General features: G+C 44.8%; 1 protein-coding gene across 5 annotated transcripts in view; it reads right to left on the bottom strand.

Annotated features, from left to right (window-relative positions):
• The window catches only part of LOC115193641 (echinoderm microtubule-associated protein-like 6), a 123,614-nt gene that overhangs the window by 74,950 nt on the left and 26,944 nt on the right, over positions 1-21,720 (bottom strand). For all 5 annotated transcript variants that reach the window (XM_029752481.1, XM_029752483.1, XM_029752482.1 and 2 more), the window contains exons 2-6: positions 13,106-13,265; positions 5,245-5,343; positions 5,022-5,090; positions 1,407-1,592; positions 906-1,041 (exon numbers count right to left, since the gene is read on the bottom strand). In XM_029752481.1, the coding sequence (XP_029608341.1) occupies positions 906-1,041; positions 1,407-1,592; positions 5,022-5,090; positions 5,245-5,343; positions 13,106-13,265 (650 nt within the window). The remainder of the gene's footprint in view (positions 1-905; positions 1,042-1,406; positions 1,593-5,021; positions 5,091-5,244; positions 5,344-13,105; positions 13,266-21,720) is intronic.

Genomic DNA, 21,720 nt, shown 5'->3' with positions numbered 1-21,720 from the left:
TGCATGGAGCCCCAGGCCGAGGGAGATTGACAGTTCTTTTGTGTTTCTTCAATTTGCGAATAATCGCACCAACTGTTGTCACCTTCTCACCAAGCTGCTTGGCGATGGTCTTGTAGCCCATTCCAGCCTTGTGTAGGTCTACAATCTTATCCCTGACATCCTTGGAGAGCTCTTGGTCTTGGTCATGGTGGAGAGTTTGGAATCTGATTGATTGATTGCTTCTGTGGACAGGTGTCTTTTATACAGGTAACAAACTGAGATTAGGAGCACTCCCTTTAAGAGTGTGCTCCTAATCTCAGCTCGTTACCTGTATAAAAGACACCTGGGAGCCAGAAATCTTTCTGATTGAGAGGGGGTGAAATACTTCTTTCCCTCATTAAAATGCAAATCAATTTATAACATTTTGACATGCGTTTTTCTGGATTTTTGTTGTTATTCTGTCTCTCACTGTTCAAATAAACCTACCATTAAAATGATAGACTGATCATTTCTTTGTCAGTGGGCAAACGTACAAAATCAGCAGGGGATCAAATACTTTTTCCCCTCACTGTAGTTAAACTGCATCTGGCCCAGAACAGAGCAGCACGTCTTGCTATTCACTGTAATCAGAGGGCTAATATCAATACTATGCATACCAGTCTCTCTTTTGTGTGGACCCCAACAGCTAATGGGGATCCTAATAAAATACAGGGACAAGCACAAACATGCGGACCCTGACAAGGTTTGATCAGCCTTCTGGCCCCGTGCTTCTCTGGCATCTCCCAGGAAACTGTGAAGGGCATATCGGCTAATGCACACCGCTTAGACTCTGTGACGTTGAACAGATCAGAGGGCTAACGCTCATCAACCAATGAGCCCCATGTTGATTAAACCAGGCCTTCAACCCGACCTTAAAACAGGCCTACCTTTATACCCCTGCTCAGCTTCCCGAAGGTCGATCTTAGTGATAGGCTTGAAGTCCACGTCCCAGAGCCTGACACAGCCGTCACGTCCCCCCGTCGCAAAGCCCTCCTCACAGGCATACATGCTGAAGATCCCAGCCTACACACAGTGAAGTCAACTTTAGTTTTAGGCAGGGGGATTATCAAACTGTTCTGTGCATAGAAAAAGGTACTTAAAAGGAATATGATTTCAGATGGAGTGTGGGTCAAAAAGTTTATTTTCTGTATTGGAGACAAAAAAAGGGGCAAAATCCTCATTTTGAATGCTTTTCAACACCTTATAGATTTACAAAAGGCTTTAGGGATGGGATTCATAGGCAGGGTAGGGGAATTGAGTTGCTGCAGTATATGGATTTACGCAATTATAGACATGAGAAGGGTTGGGTTTAGCCGGAGTGGGAGTTTGGATGTCCGGAAGTGTACAGCCAATGAGTGTTGAGAATTAGAGTGACGTATTTCACTCACCCCATGAGCGGCCTGCACCGTGCGCATAAGGTTCAGTCCTTTCCACACGTAGATATCCCCATTCAACGCCCCAGAGTACGTGACATCATCTTTAGCCGACCCAACACACAGAATAGTCTGTAGGTCACCCGTCTTCCCGAATATCCCCCGTTTGGGCGTCAAGGCGTTCCCGCAGAGAGCCCAGAACTAGAGACATGGAGAGGGGGAAGATGCAGAGGTGGCGAGCGAGTGAAAGAAGAAGGAGAGATGAGACAGGGAATGAGAGAGAAGTACAAGTATGCAATGATAGAGGGAGGAAAGGAAAGGTGAAAGACAAAAATTGGAGAGGTGAATAGAAAGGTGGATAAAACAGAAGATGGAGGAGAGATAGAGAGAGGTGGATAAAACAGAAGATGGGGAGAGATAGAGAGAGGTGGATAAAACATAAGATGGGGGAGAGATAGAGAGAGGTGGATAAAACATAAGATGGGGGAGAGATAGAGAGAGGTGGATAAAACAGAAGATGGAGGAGAGATAGAGAGAGGTAGATAAAACAGAAGATGGGGGAGAGATAGAGAGGTGGATAAAACAGAAGATGGGGGAGAGATAGAGAGGTGGATAAAACAGAAGATGGAGGAGAGATAGAGAGGTGGATAAAACAGAAGATGGAGGAGAGATAGAAAGAGGTGGATAAAACAGAAGATGGAGGAGAGATAGAGAGAGGTGGATAAAACAGAAGATGGGGGAGAGATAGAGAGAGGTGGATAAAACAGAAGATGGGGGAGAGATAGAGAGAGGTGGATAAAACAGAAGATGGGGGAGAGATAGAGAGAGGTGGATAAAACAGAAGATGGGGGAGAGATAGAGAGAGGTGGATAAAACAGAAGATGGGGGAGAGATAGAGAGAGGTGGATAAAACAGAAGATGGGGGAGAGATAGAGAGGTGGATAAAACAGAAGATGGAGGAGAGATAGAGAGGTGGATAAAACAGAAGATGGAGGAGAGAGAGAGAGAGGTGGATAAAACAGAAGATGGAGGAGAGAGAGAGAGGTGGATAAAACAGAAGATGGAGGAGAGATAGAGAGAGGTGGATAAAACAGAAGATGGAGGAGAGAGAGAGAGGTGGATAAAACATAAGATGGGGGAGAGATAGAGAGGTGGATAAAACAGAAGATGGGGAGAGATAGAGAGGTGGATAAAACAGAAGATGGGGGAGAGATAGAGAGGTGGATAAAACAGAAGATGGGGGAGAGATAGAGAGGTGGATAAAACAGAAGATGGGGGAGAGATAGAGAGGTGGATAAAACAGAAGATGGGGGAGAGATAGAGAGGTGGATAAAACAGAAGATGGGGGAGAGATAGAGAGGTGGATAAAACAGAAGATGGGGGAGAGATAGAGAGGTGGATAAAACAGAAGATGGAGGAGAGATAGAGAGAGGTGGATAAAACAGAAGATGGAGGAGAGATAGAGAGAGGTGGATAAAACAGAAGATGGAGGAGAGAGAGAGAGGTGGATAAAACAGAAGATGGAGGAGAGATAGAGAGAGGTGGATAAAACAGAAGATGGAGGAGAGAGAGAGGTGGATAAAACATAAGATGGGGGAGAGATAGAGAGGTGGATAAAACAGAAGATGGAGGAGAGATAGAGAGAGGTGGATAAAACAGAAGATGGAGGAGAGAGAGAGAGGTGGATAAAACAGAAGATGGAGGAGAGATAGAGAGAGGTGGATAAAACAGAAGATGGAGGAGAGAGAGAGGTGGATAAAACATAAGATGGGGGAGAGATAGAGAGAGGTGGATAAAACAGAAGATGGAGGAGAGATAGAGAGAGGTGGATAAAACAGAAGATGGGGGAGAGATAGAGAGAGGTGGATAAAACAGAAGATGGAGGAGAGGTAGAGAGAGGTGGATAAAACAGAAGATGGAGGAGAGATAGAGAGAGGTGGATAAAACAGAAGATGGAGGAGAGGTAGAGAGAGGTGGATAAAACAGAAGATGGAGGAGAGATAGAGAGAGGTGGATAAAACAGAAGATGGAGGGGAGATAGAGAGGTGGATAAAACAGAAGATGGAGGAGAGATAGAGAGAGGTGGATAAAACAGAAGATGGGGGAGAGATAGAGAGAGGTGGATAAAACAGAAGATGGAGGAGAGATAGAGAGAGGTGGATAAAACAGAAGATGGGGAGAGATAGCGAGAGGTGGATAAAACAGAAGATGGAGGAGAGGTAGAGAGAAGTGGATAAAACAGAAGATGGAGGAGAGGTAGAGAGAGGTGGATAAAACAGATGATGGAGGAGAGGTAGAGAGAGGTGGATAAAACAGAAGATGGAGGAGAGGTAGAGAGAGGTGGATAAAACAGAAGATGGAGGATAGGTAGAGAGAGGTGGATAAAACAGAAGATGGGGAGAGATAGAGAGAGGTGGATAAAACAGAAGATGGAGGAGAGGTAGAGAGAGGTGGATAAAACAGAAGATGGAGGATAGGTAGAGAGAGGTGGATAAAACAGAATATGAGAAAGAGAGAAGGTGGACAATGACAGGAAAGGATAGAGTGAAGAGGGAGAGAACAAGAGCACAGAGATCAGCGTTTGGAGATGCGTTGCTTCAATCACAACTGTTCATTTGCTAGCCAGCCTGATCTTCTCCGGGCATATAGCATGGTGCTTGTTTCTAATAAAGCTCACAGCGGTTAATTCAAAGATGTATGTCTCATACCATAACTGGAGATGGTACACACTCTTAGAAAAAAGGGTTCCAAAAGGGTTCTTCGGCTGTCCCCATAGGAGAACCTTTTTTTTGGTTCCAGGTAGAACTCTTTTGGGTTCCATGTTGGAACCTCTGTGGAAAAGGTTCTACATGGAACTAAAAAGGGTTCTACCTGAAACCAAAGGGGTTCTACCTGAAACTAAAAAGGGTTTTTCAAAAGGTTCTCCTATGGGGACAGCCAAAGAACCCTTTTTGGTTCTAGACAGCACCTTTTTTTTCTAAGAGTGTAAGCAAAGGAATTTCCATGTACATATTTATTGTAAACTGAGGGCTCTTCAGTAAGTTCAGTGTTGTATCTGTGTGTGAGTGTAAGTACACTAGGAGACAGCCCTTCCAGAGGGGAATGACAGACCAGATTACTGCTTTTGACACAATGAAAACAATATGTCCCCCTAACACCACTTTCTCATTCTGCTGCTAGGATATCTGAGAGCACCTACTTACTCCTCCACGTTTAACAACAACCGTATAAACGTACATGTTGAAGAACAGGGGTTCCCAACCTAGGGGTCACACCCCTGTGGAGGGACCGTCCTTGATTGTTTTATTGTATTCTTTCACTTTGCAATGCTTTGGTCTAGAAACAATCAGTAAAATGCAGAGGAAGTGGCAACTCTGATGAACATTGGTTTGTCTTAATGACATTCAGAAGCTGAGCTATGGCCTTCTAAAGTAAAACAAATTGGACAGTCAAATGTCAAAAATAGATGGGAACCCCTGTTGTAGAACTTGAAAATAGACTGCTGCTGGCTGCATTGGGTAAGGGTAACCCATCCCAACATTGATAGCTCCCCAAAAGTTATTTTTGGACTTGTCTCAATGGTAGTGCATGGACAGACTGAGCAGACTGTGTTGTTATTCTGAAGCTCACCTTGATGTGCTTTACCCCACAGCTCACCAGCCGGTTCTGCTGAAAGGGATCCCAGGATATATCGAAGATCTGAAAGACAGCCAAGCCAATAACACACAAACATTTTCCTCACTCACACAGAAAGTCAAGACGCAAACACATTGTATACTCACATACACACTTAATCAATACACAACACACATACAAAAATGCAAACATGTGCACAGCACACACAACAGCCTACCCTGTCTGAATGTCCTGTCGCAGTGGCCAGAATCTTTCCTTTCTTCCAGTCCCAAACACACACTGTATTCTTGCCATCCAGCCCCACAGAGGCCAGCCGCTGAAAAGGAGAGAAAGGGAGACCTATTCATTAATCTGCAAAAGAAAGGAGGGAGGCTGTTTCTATTCAATGGAGAAAGCTTAAGAAATATTCATTAATATACTGTAAATGGAGTATTTTTTTCTTTATATTTTCATAATCAATTAATTTACAGTACCAGTCAAACGTTTGGACACACCTACTCAGTCAAGGGTTTTTCTTTATTTTGAATATGTTCTACATTCTAGAATAATGGGTAAGACATTAAAATAATGAAATAAGACATATGGAATCATATAGTAACCAAAAAAAGTGTTATATTTTATATTTGAGATTCTTCAAAGTAGCCACCCTTTGCATTTCAATTAACAGGTGTGCCTTGTTAAAAGTGGATGTGGAATTTGTTTCCTTCTTAATGCATTTGAGCTAATCAGTTGTGTTGTGACAAGGTAGGGAGTATATAGAATATAGCTCTATTTGATAAAAGGCCAAGTCCATATTATGGCAAGAACAGCTCAAATAAGCAAAGAGAAACGACACTCCATCATTACTTTAAGACATGAAGGTCAGTCAATGCGGAACATTTCAAGAAGTTTGAACGTTTCTTCAAGTGCAGTCACAAAAACTATCAAGCACTATGACAAAATGTCTCTTATGAGGACCGCCACAGGAAAGGAAGACCCACAGTTACCTCTGCTGCAGAGGATAAGTTCATTACAGTTAACTGCACCTAAGATTGTAGCCCAAATAAATGCTTCACAGAGTTCCAGTAAGAGACACATCTCAACATCAACTGTTCAGAGGAGACTGCGTGAATCAGGCCTTCATGATCGAATTGCTGCAAAGAAACCACTACTAAAGGACACCAATAAGAAGAAGAGACATGCTTGGGCCAAGAAACACGAGCAATGGACTTTAGATCGGTGGAAATCTGTCCTTTGGTCTGATGAGTCCAAATTTCACATCTTTGGTTCCAACCGCCGTGTCTTTGTGAGACGCAGAGTAGGTAAACGGATGATCTCCGCATGTGTGGTTCCCACCATGAAGCATGGAGGAGGAAGTGTGATGGTGCTTTGCTGGTGACACTGTCAGTGATTTATTTAGAATTCAAGGCACACTTAACCAGCAGGCTCCCACAGCATTCTGCAGCAATACGTCATCCCATCTAGTTTGTACTTTGTGGGAATATAATTTGTTGTTCAACAGAACAATGACCCAAAACACACCTCCAGGCTGTGTAAGGGCTATTTGACCAATAAGGTGAGTGATGCATCAAATGACTTGGCCTCCACAATCACACGACCTCAACCCAATTGAGATGGTTTGGGATGAGTTGGACCGCAGAGTGAAGGAAAAGCAGCCAACAAGTGCTCAGCATATGTGGGAACTCCTTCAAGACTGTTGGAAAAGCATTCCTCATGAAGCTGGTTGAGAGAATGCCAAGAGTGTGCAAAGCTGTCGTCAAGGGTGGCTACTTTGAAGAATCTCAAATATAAAATATATTTTGATTTGTTTAAAACTTTTTTGGTTACTACATGATTCCATATTTGTTATTTCATAGTTTTGATGTCTTGACTATTCTTCTACAATGTAGAAAATAGTAAAAATAAATAAAAACCCTGGAATGAGTAGGTGTCCAAGCTTTTGACTGGTACTGTATATGGTACTGCATCATTTCAACATGGATATTTGGGTAATATTTGGTAGATACGTTGATCAATGAGATTTCATCCTATTTTCACCCACTCAAAAAGACAGCCAGAAGATTGTTGAATTCCCAATGTGTTATCACTATGCTTTCAACCATCTAAAAGCACAACCAAATTCCAAATGAAAATCAATGTCTGATATTTTGTTTATTTATACAACAACTTAATGTGTTATCACTGTGCTTCATCTTATAGCACAACCACATGACCTGGATTGCAGTTTAGATTACATTAAATGTACATGGTGCAAGTGATCAATGCTGTTCAAGATTCTGAGCAGATTATTACAGCAATTATGAAGCTCTCCACAGACCTGCGATGACCTATGCATACTACCTTGAACATGCATGCTTTATATGATTATATAAGACTTATAGTTACAGTAACCTCAAAATGTGGCCATGGATGTGTTACTCATTACATTAAGATAGCCTTAAGACTATTTACTATATTACAAAAGTAATATTGAGTTGTGTTTGGTTGACAATGCGAACAAATATCAACATTTAAAAGACATGTGTCTACTGCTTGGATACTTAGATCTAAGCCACTGGCTTAATCTTATCATTTTATTTCTTTAACAAAAGTGTTTGGTTATAATGGAGACGTGAATCCAACATATCATTTCTTAACAAGTTAATAGGCAATGTACCGTATTGCGAAAGTGATATTGAATTGTGTTTGGTTGTCAACGCTATCAAATAACAACATTTGAAGGATATGTTTTTTTCTGCTTGGATAGCTCCATCTGTTCCACTGAGTCAGGCTTTAATTCCAGTTTGTCTACAATTGAATATTTTATATTTTGGATTCGCGTCTTGATTTCAACCAAAAATCTAAGTTAAAGAATAGGACTAATTCAAACTTTAAATGCACTTTACAGTTTGATTTGATTTGATTTAATCCTATTCTTTAACTTAGATTGTTGGTTGAGATGGAGACGTGAATCCAACATATAAATGATTAACTTATTAACTGAAATCAACCAAAACTTGAAACCCTAGGCCTATATGAATTGTCTATTTTTAGTTGAACCCTGGGTTGAATTGAAACAATATCTGTTGTTGACTTTGTAAATGCTATATATCCCTAAACGGCATAATTGATGATACAGTGCATTCGGAAAGTATTCAGACACCTTGACTTTTTCCACATTTTGTTACAGCCTTATTCTAAAATGGATTGAAAAAAAATATATATTTCAATCTACACAAAATACCCCATAATGACAGCACAATACCCCATAATGACATCACAATACCCCATAATGACAGTACAATACCCCATAATGACAAACACAGGTTGTTAGAAATGTTTGCAAATTATATATGAAAAAAAACCCTCAGTACTCAGTATTTTGTTGAAGCACCTTTGGCAGCGATTACAGCATCGAGTCTTCTTGGGTAGGATACTACAAGCTTGGCAGACCTGTATTTCTCCCATTCTTCTCTGCAGATCCTGTCAAGCTCTGTCAGGTTGGATGGGGAGCGTCGTTGCACAGCTATTTTCAGGTCTATCTAGAAATGTTTGATCGGGTTCAAGTCCGGGCTCTGGGTGGGCTACTCAAGAACATTCAGAGACTTGTCCCGAAGCCATTCCTGCGTTGCCTTGGCTGTGTGCTTAAGGTCGTTGTCTGTTGGAAGGTGAACCTTCGCCCCAGTCTGAGGTCCTGAGCGCTCTGGAGCACAGAGCTCCTGACTAGTCTCCCAGTCCCTGCTGCTGAAAAACAACCCCACAACCCCACAGCATGATGCTGCCACCACCATGCTTCACTGTAGGGATGGTGCCAGGTTTCCTCCAGACGTGACGCTTGGCATTCAGGCCAAAGAGTTCAATCGTGGTTTCATCAGACGAGAGAATCTTGTTTCTCATGGTCTGAGAGTCTTTAGCTGCCTTTTGGTAAACTCCAAGCGGGCTGTCATGTGCCTTTTACTGAGGAGTAGCTTCTGTCTGGCCACTCTACCATAAAGGCCTGATTGGTGGAGTGCTGCAGAGATTGTTGTTCTTTTGGAAGGTTCTCCCATATCCACAGAGGAACTCTGGAGCTCTGTCAGAGTGACCATCAGGTTCTTGGTCACCTCCCTGACCAAGGCCCTTCTCCCCTGATTGCTCAGTTTGGCTGGGCGGCCAGCTCTAGGAAGAGTCTTGGTGGTTCCAAACTTCTTCCATTTAAGAATGATGGAAGCCACTGTGTTCTTGGGGACCTTCAATACTACAAACATTTGTTGGTACCCTTCCCCAGATCTGTGCCCCGACACAATCCGGTCTCTGAGCTCTACGGACAATTCCTTCAACCTCATGGCTTGGTTTTTGCTCTGACATGCACTGTCAACTGTGGGACCTTATATAGGCAGGTGTGTGCCTTTCCAAATCATGTCTAATCAATTGAATTTAACACAGGTGGACTCCAATCAAGTTGTAGAAACATCTCAAGGATGATCAATGGAAACAGGATGCACCTGAGCTCAATTTGAGTCTCATAGCAAAGGGTCTGAATACTTAAATAAGGTATTTATGTTTTTTATTTTTATACATTTGCAAAAATGTATAAAAAGCTGGTCACTTTGTTGTTATAGGGTATTGTGTGTAGATTGATTAGGGAAAAAAATAATTGAATCCATTTTAGAAGAAGGCTGTAACATAACAAAATGTGGAAAAAGGGAAGGTGTCTGAATACTTGCACTGTACATGCCTTATAGAGTGTGGATCAGTTTGTGCCCAGTGGGAGGGGAAATATGACATAATTTGTCCATGTGACAGCTGCAGAGATGCAGTTCACAGGCAGCATAGCAATTTGCAGCTAATAGAGTAAGACCTTGAAAAACACTAGCTGTATTTTATCACGCTCACCGTAGAAAGGAATGCAAATTGTTTCCAATTAGTCTGGCGGAAATTACCATTTAGGAAGTTAATTGTTAATTACCCATCTTATGAGACAAAGGCATTTAGGAACATTTCTGCCAACTGTCTCCCTGCACAGTGAACATTTTACAGGGATTTGTGGGATGACAAAGAAATATGACTAGATAAAAATATTTATTAGACTTAAATGTCAGGGATATTTCAGATGTGATGCTCCAATATAAGGCATTTCTACAAATTGTTCAAAAGAGAGTAGATGAATGCCAAATGTAAGTTGACCTAATGTGCTTAACTGAATGACAGTGAAAGGTAATGTGTGTCCATGAATCAATACATTTCAGTAGGAGGGAATATGTTCTATTTTCTTTAGGAAAACCTGTTCTGTCATATTTGTGGTTTGCCACAACCATTCATCCACAAATCCATTTAAATCCCAACCAAAAAAGACATCCATCTGCTTTATATTACACCCAGAGTTGTTTACTCGCTGTGCACACAGGGGTTCCAAGAACACAGCCATCTAATGCATTTTAGAAAGGAGCCTAAATGTCTTTATGATTGACCAAGGGTCTGAGGTAAACTTTGCTTGCTGCCCCTCCCTGGTCCAGATACTCGGTAGCATTAGGGTTGGTGAGGAGAGCCAGAGGGTTGGTGAGGAGAGCCAGGGCTAATGCTACCGAGTATCTGGAAGAAGAGAGGAGAGAGGAGAGAGAGAGAGGGAGGGTTGGTGAGGAGAGCCAGGGCTAATGCTACCGAGTATCTGCAAGAAGAGAGGAGAGAGGAGAGAGAGAGGGAGGGTTGGTGAGGAGAGCCAGGGCTAATGCTACCGAGTATCTGGAAGAAGAGAGGAGAGAGGAGAGAGAGAGGGAGGGTTGGTGAGGAGAGCCAGGGCTAATGCTACCGAGTATCTGGAAGAAGAGAGGAGAGAGGAGAGAGAGAGAGGGAGGGTAGGTGAGGAGAGCCAGGGATAATGCAGCCGACTTTCATCACAAACCCTCTCTCTCTCTCTCTCTCTCTAGATACTCGGTAGCATTAGCCCTGGCTCTCCTCACCAACCCTCCCTCTCTCTCTCCTCTCTCCTCTCTTCCTCTAGATACTCGGTAGCATTAGCCCTGGCTCTCCTCACCAACCCTCCCTCTCTCTCTCCTCTCTCCTCTCTTCTTGCAGATACTCGGTAGCATTAGCCCTGGCTCTCCTCACCAACCCTCCCTCTCTCTCTCCTCTCTCCTCTCTTCTTGCAGATACTCGGTAGCATTAGCCCTGGCTCTCCTCACCAACCCTCCCTCTCTCTCTCCTCTCTCCTCTCTTCCTCTAGATACTCGGTAGCATTAGCCCTGGCTCTCCTCACCAACCCTCCCTCTCTCTCTCCTCTCTCCTCTCTTCTTGCAGATACTCGGTAGCATTAGCCCTGGCTCTCCTCACCAACCCTCCCTTTCTCCTCTCTCCTCTCTTCCTCCAGACACTCGGCTGCATTAGCCCTGGCTCTCCTCACCAACGTATCCCCTCCCTCCCTCCAGACACCCAATTACTTAGGGAGCTGTGAGACACATTCTTCACCCACCGCAGCCTCCTCTGACGTGACATTGCATTTGCCAACTCTAAAACCACAATGAAGGCAACGACAACAGCAACCATCCCTGCTTCCCTCCCTCTGTCCCCTCCCTCCATCCCTTCCCTCTGTCCCCTCCATGGATCCCCTCCCTCTGTCCCCTCCCTCTGTCCCTTCCCTCCGTCCCCTCCATGGATCCCCTCCCTCTGTCCCCTCCCTCCGTCCCCTCCCTCCGTCCCCTCCCTCAGTCCCCTCCCTCAGTCCCCTCTCTCAGTCCCCTCTCTCAGTCCCCTCCCTCCGTCCCCTCCCTCCGTCCCCTCCATGGATCCCCTCCCTCAGTCCCCTCCCTCAGTCCCCTCCCTCAGTCCCCTCCCTCTGTCCCCTCCCTCTGTCCCCTCCATCCCCTCCATGGATCCCCTCCCTCTGTCCCCTCCATGGATCCCCTCCCTCAGTCCCCTCCATGCATCCCCTCCCTCAGTCCCCTCCCTCTGTCCCTTCCCTCTGTCCCTTCCCTCTGTCCCCTCCCTCCATCCCCTCCATGGATCCCCTCCCTCAGTCTCCTCCCTCAGTCCTCTCCATGGATCCCCTCCCTCAATCCCCTCCATGCATCCCCTCCCTCAGTCTCCTCCCTCAGTCCCCTCCATGGATCCCCTCCCTCAGGCCCCTCCATGCATCCCCTCCCTCCGTCCCCTCCCTCTATCCACTCCATGGATCCCCTCCCTCAGGCCCCTCCATGCATCCCCTCCCTCCGTCCCCTCCCTCTATCCACTCCATGGATCCCCTCCCTCAGTCCCCTCCATGGATCCCCTCCCTCAGTCTCCTCCCTCAGTCCCCTCCATGAATCCCCTCCCTCAGTCCCCTCCATGCATCCCCTCCCTCAGTCCCCTCCCTCCGTTCCCTCCCTCAGTCCCCTCCATGCTTCCCCTCCCTCAGTCCCCTCCATGCTTCCCCTCCCTCAGTCCCCTCCATGCTTCCCCTCCCTCAGCCTCCTCCCCCCGTCCTCTTTCTCCATCCCCTCCCTCCGTCCCCTCCCTCAGTCCCCTCCATGGATCCCCTCCCTCAGTCCCCTCCCTCAGTCCCCTCCCTCCGTCCTCTTTCTCCATCCCCTCCCTCCGTCCCCTCTCTCAATTCCCTCCCTCCACCCCCTATCTTGGGTGTAGCTTACTGGTCTTGTAGGGGGAAGTCAATAGGCTGCTGCTGCTGTAGGAGACTCTCAAAGAGCCCCATCCATCAATCTAAAGGTCATAGGAGAATGGTGCTGTCCCAGCATTCCTCCCAGTAAACATGATTAATGAGAGGGCTGTACATCATCCCCAGTAGGCTTCACTTCTCTCAGCAACCCACCACCACAATCCCATTCCCACGGCTATAGGCTATGTGATACTCTTTTTATTTCATTATTTTCCAGTTTTCCGTTCTGTTCCCTGAACCGGTTCCAAGCCCTGAGTATGACCCTACAATCTCGCAAAGGATGGAGCACTCGCATTGCTGCGTGACAAAGTATTGTTGTTTTCAGTGAGACTCAGAATATCCAACAGGTTTGCCTTGTTAACAGGGTGATAGGACAGGAAACCATCCACTAAGACAAGAGGTGAATGAGAGACAGGTGCATGCAGGAGTGCGTGAGGTGAGTCAGGTGTGAGGTGGTGTGTGTGTGTCTCACCTGTCCATCTGCGCTGAAGGCCAGGCAGGCCACTCCATGGGAGTGTCCGTCCTTGAGGACAGAGATGGTCTGTACGCTGAAGGTGTCCCACACACAGATGTAGGGTTCCTTCCCTACCTGACCTGTTGCCACCAGAGACCTCTCAGGATGAAGGCCAAGGCTGGAGAAACAGAAGAGGAGATATAACAGTATGATATAACAATATGACAGGAAATACGCACACAATGCTGTTGAAAGAAACTCAGGAAATTCAGATGAAATATGTATATATTGTGTTGCTCTTTCTGGTTAAAACAGGGCGTGCCCACTCTTACTCAGGCCAGTGGTCTTGGGAACAAGGGTGTGTAATTCAGTTGCAGAGTGACTCCAGCTTTAGCACTCAAAAAACCTGATATCGCCTACATTTCTCTTTTATTACAAAAGGTGTTACCATGTGCTTGATTGATCATTGACATTACTACTCTTGTCAATATACACAGTGTTTGTTCCTTTGTCATTAGCCATTTTCAGCCCTACTCCTAAGTCAAAGGTCACGGTAATGTTTATAAGTGTATTTCATGAAGTAGTAGTACACTCAACATACAGCATCGGTAACATCTAGCTCAAGAAGCTCATCTGATAATGTCTCTGTCTAATAGCGTTCAATCTGAAACTCATAGGTTATAGACGCCACAGTGGGTCATTGGTAGCTCCAGGTGCCAACCTCCCTCCCTTGTTCCTTTTCTTCCCCCTCTCTCCCCCCTCTCTCTCTCTCTCCCTCTCCCTTGGAAGAGAAGAGTCCTGTTGTAGAACTTGTTGTTGAACAGAAGCCCACAGGTCATTGTGCTCCTTTATGAAAGGTGCCCTGGTGTTCTATAAATACATGTGATTAATGGCATCATTACTGGGAACTGGTTGAGCGGCAGACGTTAGTGTGTTACTAGCATCAGCCACACAGGGTCAGGGATCATCACACCACCAATGGACTGAGGAAAGGGAGGCGACCACGCTCAGTACCGCTCAACACAGTGAAGTCCTCTGTGACCTTGACCATAAACACAGTACAGAGGACAAGTGGTAGCCTTACAAACCAAGCCTTGCCATTGTAAACGGTCCAATCGTAAAAATGAGAGTAAAAAGGACCATTTCTATCAGGAGAAATGTCCTGACAGTACAAAGCAGACATGACAGTACACACTGCACAGCACACTGCCATGTCTTTCCTTCTCGTTCTCTTTCCTTGCTCTCTCAGTCCCTGAACGTCTTTCTCTGCCTCTGTGCTCAGTCTGACTGTCTCAGACTCTTTCATCTCAAAGCCTCTTTCTGTATGAAGCTCATGGCTGTAAATCTGGGCTTGGAGCTCTGCCTGGAGCTGAGGTGCAGCAGAGGAGAGGGGGGGGGGAGGAGGAAGAAGACAGAAATAAAGGCTCTGAGAAAAGAAAGGGAGTGGGAGAAATGGAGAAACCCTCACGCAAGAGAGTAAGAGAGAAAGAGAAAGAAAGAGAGAGAGAGAGAGAGAGAGAGAGAGAGAGAGAGAGAGAGAGAGAGAGAGAGAGAGAGAGGAGAGAGAGAGAGAGAGAGAGAGAGAGAGAGAGAGAGAGAGAGAGAGAGAGAGAGCGCTCAGTTCTACTCAGCTGACTCTCATTCCCAGGCAGTCTATGTCCCAGCTGGTCCTAACAAGAGCAGGCGTGCAGAGCTTGCTGATGGAGATGGAGAGACTGTGGCATGAGGGCAGATTTGCATAGGTTTCAATGGGCTGTTGGGATTGCAGAGGCCAGGGCCAGGAGCAGAGCGACAGTGAGTACAGACATGAGCAGATGCTCCATTCATGCAGTGTGTGATGGCAGCCTAGCCAGAAAACTGTCAGTGGTGAATAAACCTGTTGATTTATTGACAGCAACAATCATGATGAATGTATTTGGGTACATTACATAAAAAAAACATGAACCAGAAGGAAAATATGTATTTTAAAGAGAAAACGCCATATCTTTTTTTTACTCCATAAAAACAACAAATGTAAAATAATATACATACAAATTTGATCATTGATGAGATTATTTATTATACTAATCCATTATTCATATACAAAATGGTAAATAGTGAAGAACACAGAGTCAGTGCCAGTAGGACCAGACTGCAGTATCAGACTCTCATCACACAAACAAACAGTAATGTGATACTCCTCTACAGACGGCACAGGGAAATCCCCCTGGGGAAGGAAATCAGAGCCAGGCAACACTGCTGCCACCTGGGAGAGTCTCCTGATGCCTGTTCTGATGCCCTACCTACCTCAACAGACTGTTGCTGTCTATGCAGCATCGCTACTGTAGGAAGAAAGAAACTGTCTATCAATCACTATCTCAATCATTTTCTTCTGTCATATTCTCTCTGAATAACTCTACAAGTTAAGGTCCTTCAGTACATGCAACAAGGTCGGTGATAATCTTACTCATATTAACTGAAAACATACTGTACTCATACGATTCACGAGATTCATTTTCTGTCGTCCACTGCCTGCCAGCGCCGTATGTGAACAGTATAAGCTAATGTGAACCAATACGTCTCCAGGGAACGATTTAACAAACAGTGCACTAGCAACCAACCTGCTGACAGCATGGTTGCCTTGACAACCGGACAGCCAAGGACACAGGAATCAAGATTAAGAATTAAAGTTTAACTAGAGGTGAAGTATCAGCAGACGTGGACAACAAACTTTACCTACACAAGAGCAAACCATCCTCAACCAACAAAATGTCCCACAAAATATATCCTTATGTAGCATAGTGCCTTTATGTTAAGAACACAATATTGAGATAAATTGAAGAAAGGTATGCACCCTAGAAAAAGGCAATATGTGGTCTCTTCTCCCCAGCCGAGCACCTTGAGGCTGGCGAGCACGACTAGGCTGTATGTAGCCTAAATTGCTCCTTTAAAAGGCATTAATAACCATGAAATAGAAGACAGTGAGAAGGATGGGTCTGTCCCTTTCCACCATTTATAAGAAAAATACATACATTCCACTCTCACTAAAATCTGTATTTTCATTAGATCTGGAATTGCAGCTACCCTGAAGGTGTATATTGAATAGAGGTCAATTGGGCCGATCCATTACTCACTGTGCTGCCACATAACTCTGTCTTATCAGAAAGCCCTGGTCCTATCTACTTCACACACAGATCCTTATCCTTTAGACCAGGGGTGTCAAACTCGTTCCATTGAGGGTCGAGTGTTTGCAGTTTTTTTTTGGTTTCTCCTTTCAATTTGTGTCCAATTAAGACTTAGACAACCAGTTGAGGGGAGTTTCTAACTAATCACTGACCTTCATTCATCAATCAAGTACAAGCAAGCAGCGAAAACCTGCAGACACTCTGCCCTCCGTGGAATGAGATTCACACGTGATTTAGAGTAATGGAATGTTGAGATTGAGGCAGAAATCCTTGAAACACCGCAACAGATCCAATCAGTTCTAACAGAGAAGCATAAATAAAAACATTTTCACTAATGTGATAGCCTACAATCTCTCCATGACCTAAAACATCACTCTACAGTTCACTATAACAGGCACCTAGGTCTACTTAGCATTCACCTTAACATTGTCATTCATCCAACCTACACTGCTCACACATCCACTCCACAACCATACCACTCCCTGTTTCCTCTAACCCTTCCGTGACCTCTGCTGCTCGTGATGTTAGTCTGACTTCCTGGAATCTTTCCCACTCATTACTAGTGTGTTCCTCTCCTCTAACCTTGCCCTCTCTGTCACACCCTGATCTGTTTCACCTGTCTTTGTGCTTGTCTCCCCAGCCCCTCCAGGTGTCACCCATCTTCCCCATTATCCACAGTGTATTTATACCTGTGTTCAGTTTGTCTGTTGCCAGTTAGTTTTGTTTCATCAAGCCTACCAGAGTTTTTGCCCGTGCGCCTGTCTTGCTCTAGTTCCTGTTTTCCCGGTTTTGACCATTCTGTCTGCCCTGACCCTGCCTGCTGTTCTGTACCTTGTAACACCACCCTGGATTACTGACCTCTGCCTGGCTGCCCTGACCCTGACCCTACCTGCTGTTCTGTACCTTGTCACACCACCCTGGATTACTGACCTCTGCCTGGCTGCCCTGACCCCGAGCCTGCCTGCTGTTCTGTACCATGTCACACCACCCTGGATTACTGACCTCTGCCTGGCTGCCCTGACCCCGAGCCTGCCTGCTGTTCTGTACCTTGTCACACCACCCTGGATTACTGACCTCTGCCTGGCTGCCCTGACCCTGACCCTACCTGCTGTTCTGTACCTTGTCACACCACCCTGGATTACTGACCTCTGCCTGGCTGCCCTGACCCTGACCCTGCCTGCTGTTCTGTACCTTGTCACACCACCCTGGATTACTGACCTCTGCCTGGCTGCCCTGACCCTGACCCTACCTGCTGTTCTGTACCTTGTCACACCACCCTGGATTACTGACCTCTGCCTGGCTGCCCTGAACCCGAGCCTGCCTGCTGTTCTGTACCTTGTCACACCACCCTGGATTACTGACCTCGACCTGCCCTGACCCCGAGCCTGCCTGCTATTCTGTACCTTTCAGACTCTGCTCTGGATTACTGACCTCTGCCTGCCCTTGACAAGTTGTTTGCCTGCCCCCCTGTTTTTGTAACACTCTTCGAAACTGTCTGCATCTGGGTCTTCTCTTGAGCTTTGACACTCATAATTAGTGTTCCTCTCCTGTAATCTTGCCCTCTCATAATTAGTATTCCTCTCCTGTAATCTTGCCCTCTCATAATTAGTGTTCCTCTCCTGTAATCTTGCCCTCTCATAATTAGTGTTATCCTCTCCAGGAATCTTGCCCTCTCATAATTAGTGTGTTCGTCTCCTGTAATCTTGCCCTCTCATAATGTGTGAGTTCCTCTCCTGTAATCTTGCCCTCTCATAATTACTGTGGTCCTCTCCTGTAATCTTGCCCTCTCATAATGTGTGAGTGCCTTTCCTGTAATCTTGCCCTCTCATAATTAGTGTTATCCTCTCCTGTAATCTTGCCCTCTCATAATAAGTGTTATCCTCTCCTGTAATCTTGCCCTCTCATAATTAGTGTTCCTCTCCTGTAATCTTGCCCTCTCATAATTAGTGTTCCTCTCCTGTAATCTTGCCCTCTCATAATTAGTGTTATCCCCTCCTGTAATCTTGCCCTGTCATAATTAGTGTTCCCCTCCTGTAATCTTGCCCTCTCCTAATTAGTGTTCTTCTCCTGTAATCTTGCCCTCTCATAATGAGTGTTATCCTCTCCTGTAATCTTGCTCCTCTCAAAATTAGTGTGGTCCTCTCCTGTAATCTTGCCCTCTCATAATGTGTGAGTGCCTTTCCTGTAATCTTGCCCTCTCATAATTAGTGTGCCTCTCCAGGAATCTTGCCCACTCATAATTAGTGTTATCCTCTCCTGTAATCTTGCCCTCTCATAATTAGTGTGCCTCTCCAGGAATCTTGCCCACTCATAATTAGTGTTATCCTCTCCTGTAATCTTGCCCTCTCATAATAAGTGTTATCCTCTACTGTAATCTTGCCCTCTCATAATTAGTGTTCCTCTCCTGTAATCTTGCCCTCTCATAATTAGTGTTCCTCTCCTGTAATCTTGCCCTCTCATAATTAGTGTGCCTCTCCTGTAATCTTGCCCTCTCATAATTAGTGTTATCTTCTCCTGTAATCTTGCCCTCTCATAATTAGTGTGCCTCTCCTGTAATCTTGCCCTCTCATAATTAGTGTTCCTCTCCTGTAATCTTGCCCTCTCATAATTAGTGTTATCCCCTCCTGTAATCTTGCCCTCTCATAATTAGTGTTCCCCTATTGTAATCTTGCCCTCTCATAATGAGTGTTCCTCTCCTGTAATCTTGCCATCTCATAATTAGTGTTATCCTCTCCTGTAATCTTGCCCTCTCATTAGTGTTATCCTCCCCTGTAATCTTGCCATCTCATAATTAGTGTGTTCCTCTCCTGTAATCTTGCCCTCTCATAATTAGTGTGTTCCTCTCCTGTAAACTTGCCCTCTCATAATTAGTGTGTTCCTCTCCTGTAATCTTGCCCTCTCATAATTAGTGTGTTCCTCTCCTGTAATCTTGCCCTCTCATAATTAGTGTGTTCCTCTCCTGTAATCTTGCCCTCTCATAATTAGTGTGTTCCTCTCCTGTAATCTTGCCCTCTCATAATTAGTGTGTTCCTCTCCTGTAATCTTGCCCTCTCATAATTAGTGTGTTCCTCTCCTGTGATCTTGCCCTCTCATAATTAGTGTGTTCCTCTCCAGGAATCTTGCCCTCTCATAATTAGTGTGTTCGTCTCCTGTAATCTTGCCCTCTCATAATGTGTGAGTTCCTCTCCTGTAATCTTGCCCTCTCATAATTACTGTGTTCCTCTCCTGTAATCTTGCCCTCACATAATTAGTATTCCTCTCCTGTAATCTTGCCCTCTCGTAATTAGTGTATTCCTCTCCTGTAAACTTGCCCTCTCATAATTAGTGTGTTCCTCTCCAGTAATCTTGCCCTCTCATAATGAGTGTTATCCTCTCCTGTAATCTTGCCCTCTCATAATTAGTGTGTTCCTCTCCAGGAATCTTGCCCTCTCATAATTAGTGTGTTCCTCTCCTGTAATCTTGCCCTCTCATAATTAGTGTTCTCCTCCTGTAATCTTGCCCTCTCATAATTAGTGTTCCTCTCCTGTAATCTTGCCCTCTCATAATTAGTGTGTTCCTCTCCTGTAATCTTGCCCTCTCATAATTGGTGTATCTCTCCTGTAATCTTGCCCTCTGATAATTAGTGTGAGGTCCTCTCCTGTAATCTTGCCCTCTCATATTTAGTGTTCCTCTCCTGTAATCTTGCCCTCTCATTATTAGTGTGAGTTCCTCTCCTGTAATCTTGCCCTCTCATAATTAGTGTGAGTGCCTCTCCTGTAATCTTGCCCTCTCATAATTAGTGTTCCTCTCCTGTAATCTTGACCTCTCATAATTAGTGTTCCTCTCCTGTAATCTTGCCCTCTCATAATTAGTGTGTTCCTCTCCTGTAAACTTGCCCTCTCATAATTAGTGTGTTCCTCTCCTGTAAACTTGCCCTCTCATAATTAGTGTGTTCCTCTCCTGTAATCTTGCCCTCTCATAATGTGTTAGTGCCTCTCCTGTAATCTTGCCCTCTCATAATTAGTGTGCCTCTCCTGTAATCTTGCCCTCTCATAATTAGTGTTACCCTCTCCTGTGATATTGCCCTCTCAAAATTAGTGTTATCCTCTCCTGTGATCTTGCCCTCTCATAATTAGTGTGTTCCTCTCCTGTAATCTTGCCCTCTCATAATTAGTGTTATCTTCTCCTGTAATCTTGCCCTCTCATAATTAGTGTGCCTCTCCTGTAATCTTGCCCTCTCATAATTAGTGTTCCTCTCCTGTAATCTTGCCCTCTCATAATGAGTGTTCCTCTCAAGTAATATTGCCCTCTCATAATTAGTGTGCCTCTCCAGGAATCTTGCCCTCTCATAATGTGTGAGTGCCTCTCCTGTAATCTTGCCCTCTCATAATTAGTGTGCCTCTCCAGGAATCTTGCCCACTCATAATTAGTGTTATCCTCTCCTCTAATCTTGCCCTCTCATAATAAGTGTTATCCTCTCCTGTAATCTTGCCCTCTCATAATTAGTGTTCCTCTCCTGTAATCTTGACCTCTCATAATTAGTGTTCCTCTCCTGTAATCTTGCCCTCTCATAATTAGTGTTATCCCCTCCTGTAATCTTGCCCTCTCATAATTAGTGTTCCCCTCCTGTAATCTTGCCCTCTCCTAATTAGTGTTCTTCTCCTGTAATCTTGCCCTCTCATAATGAGTGTTATCCTCTCCTGTAATCTTGCTCCTCTCAAAATTAGTGTTCCTCTCCTGTAATCTTGCCCTCTCATAATTAGTGTTACCCTCTCCTGTGATATTGCCCTCTCAAAATTAGTGTTATCCTCTCCTGTGATCTTGCCCTCTAATAATTAGTGTTATCCTCTCCTGTAATCTTGCCCTCTCATAATTAGTGTTATCTTCTCCTGTAATCTTGCCCTCTCATAATTAGTGTGCCTCTCCTGTAATCTTGCCCTCTCATAATTAGTGTTCCTCTCCTGTAATCTTGCCCTCTCATAATTAGTGTTATCCCCTCCTGTAATCTTGCCCTCTCATAATTAGTGTTCCCCTCCTGTAATCTTGCCCTCTCATAATGAGTGTTCCTCTCCTGTAATCTTTCCATCTCATAATTAGTGTTATCCTCTCCTGTAATCTTGCACTCTCATTAGTGTTATCCTCCCCTGTAATCTTGCCATCTCATAATTAGTGTGTTCCTCTCCTGTAATCTTGCCCTCTCATAATTAGTGTGTTCCTCTCCTGTGATCTTGCCCTCTCATAATTAGTGTTATCTTCTCCTGTAATCTTGCCCTCTCATAATTAGTGTTCCTCCTGTAATCTTGACCTCTCATAATTAGTGTTCCTCTCCTGTAATCTTGCCCTCTCATAATTAGTGTGTTCCTCTCCTGTAAACTTGCCCTCTCATAATTAGTGTGTTCCTCTCCTGTAATCTTGCACTCTCATGAGTGTTCTCTCTGTAATCTTGCCCTTAATATAGTGTGAGTTCCTCTCCTGTAATCTTGCCTCTAT

This window comes from Salmo trutta, chromosome 5 (genome assembly GCF_901001165.1).
Source record: "Salmo trutta chromosome 5, fSalTru1.1, whole genome shotgun sequence".
Lineage (NCBI taxonomy): Eukaryota > Metazoa > Chordata > Actinopteri > Salmoniformes > Salmonidae > Salmo > Salmo trutta.
Note: the sequence above shows the minus strand (reverse complement) of the source record. Positions and strands in the feature narration are given on the sequence as shown.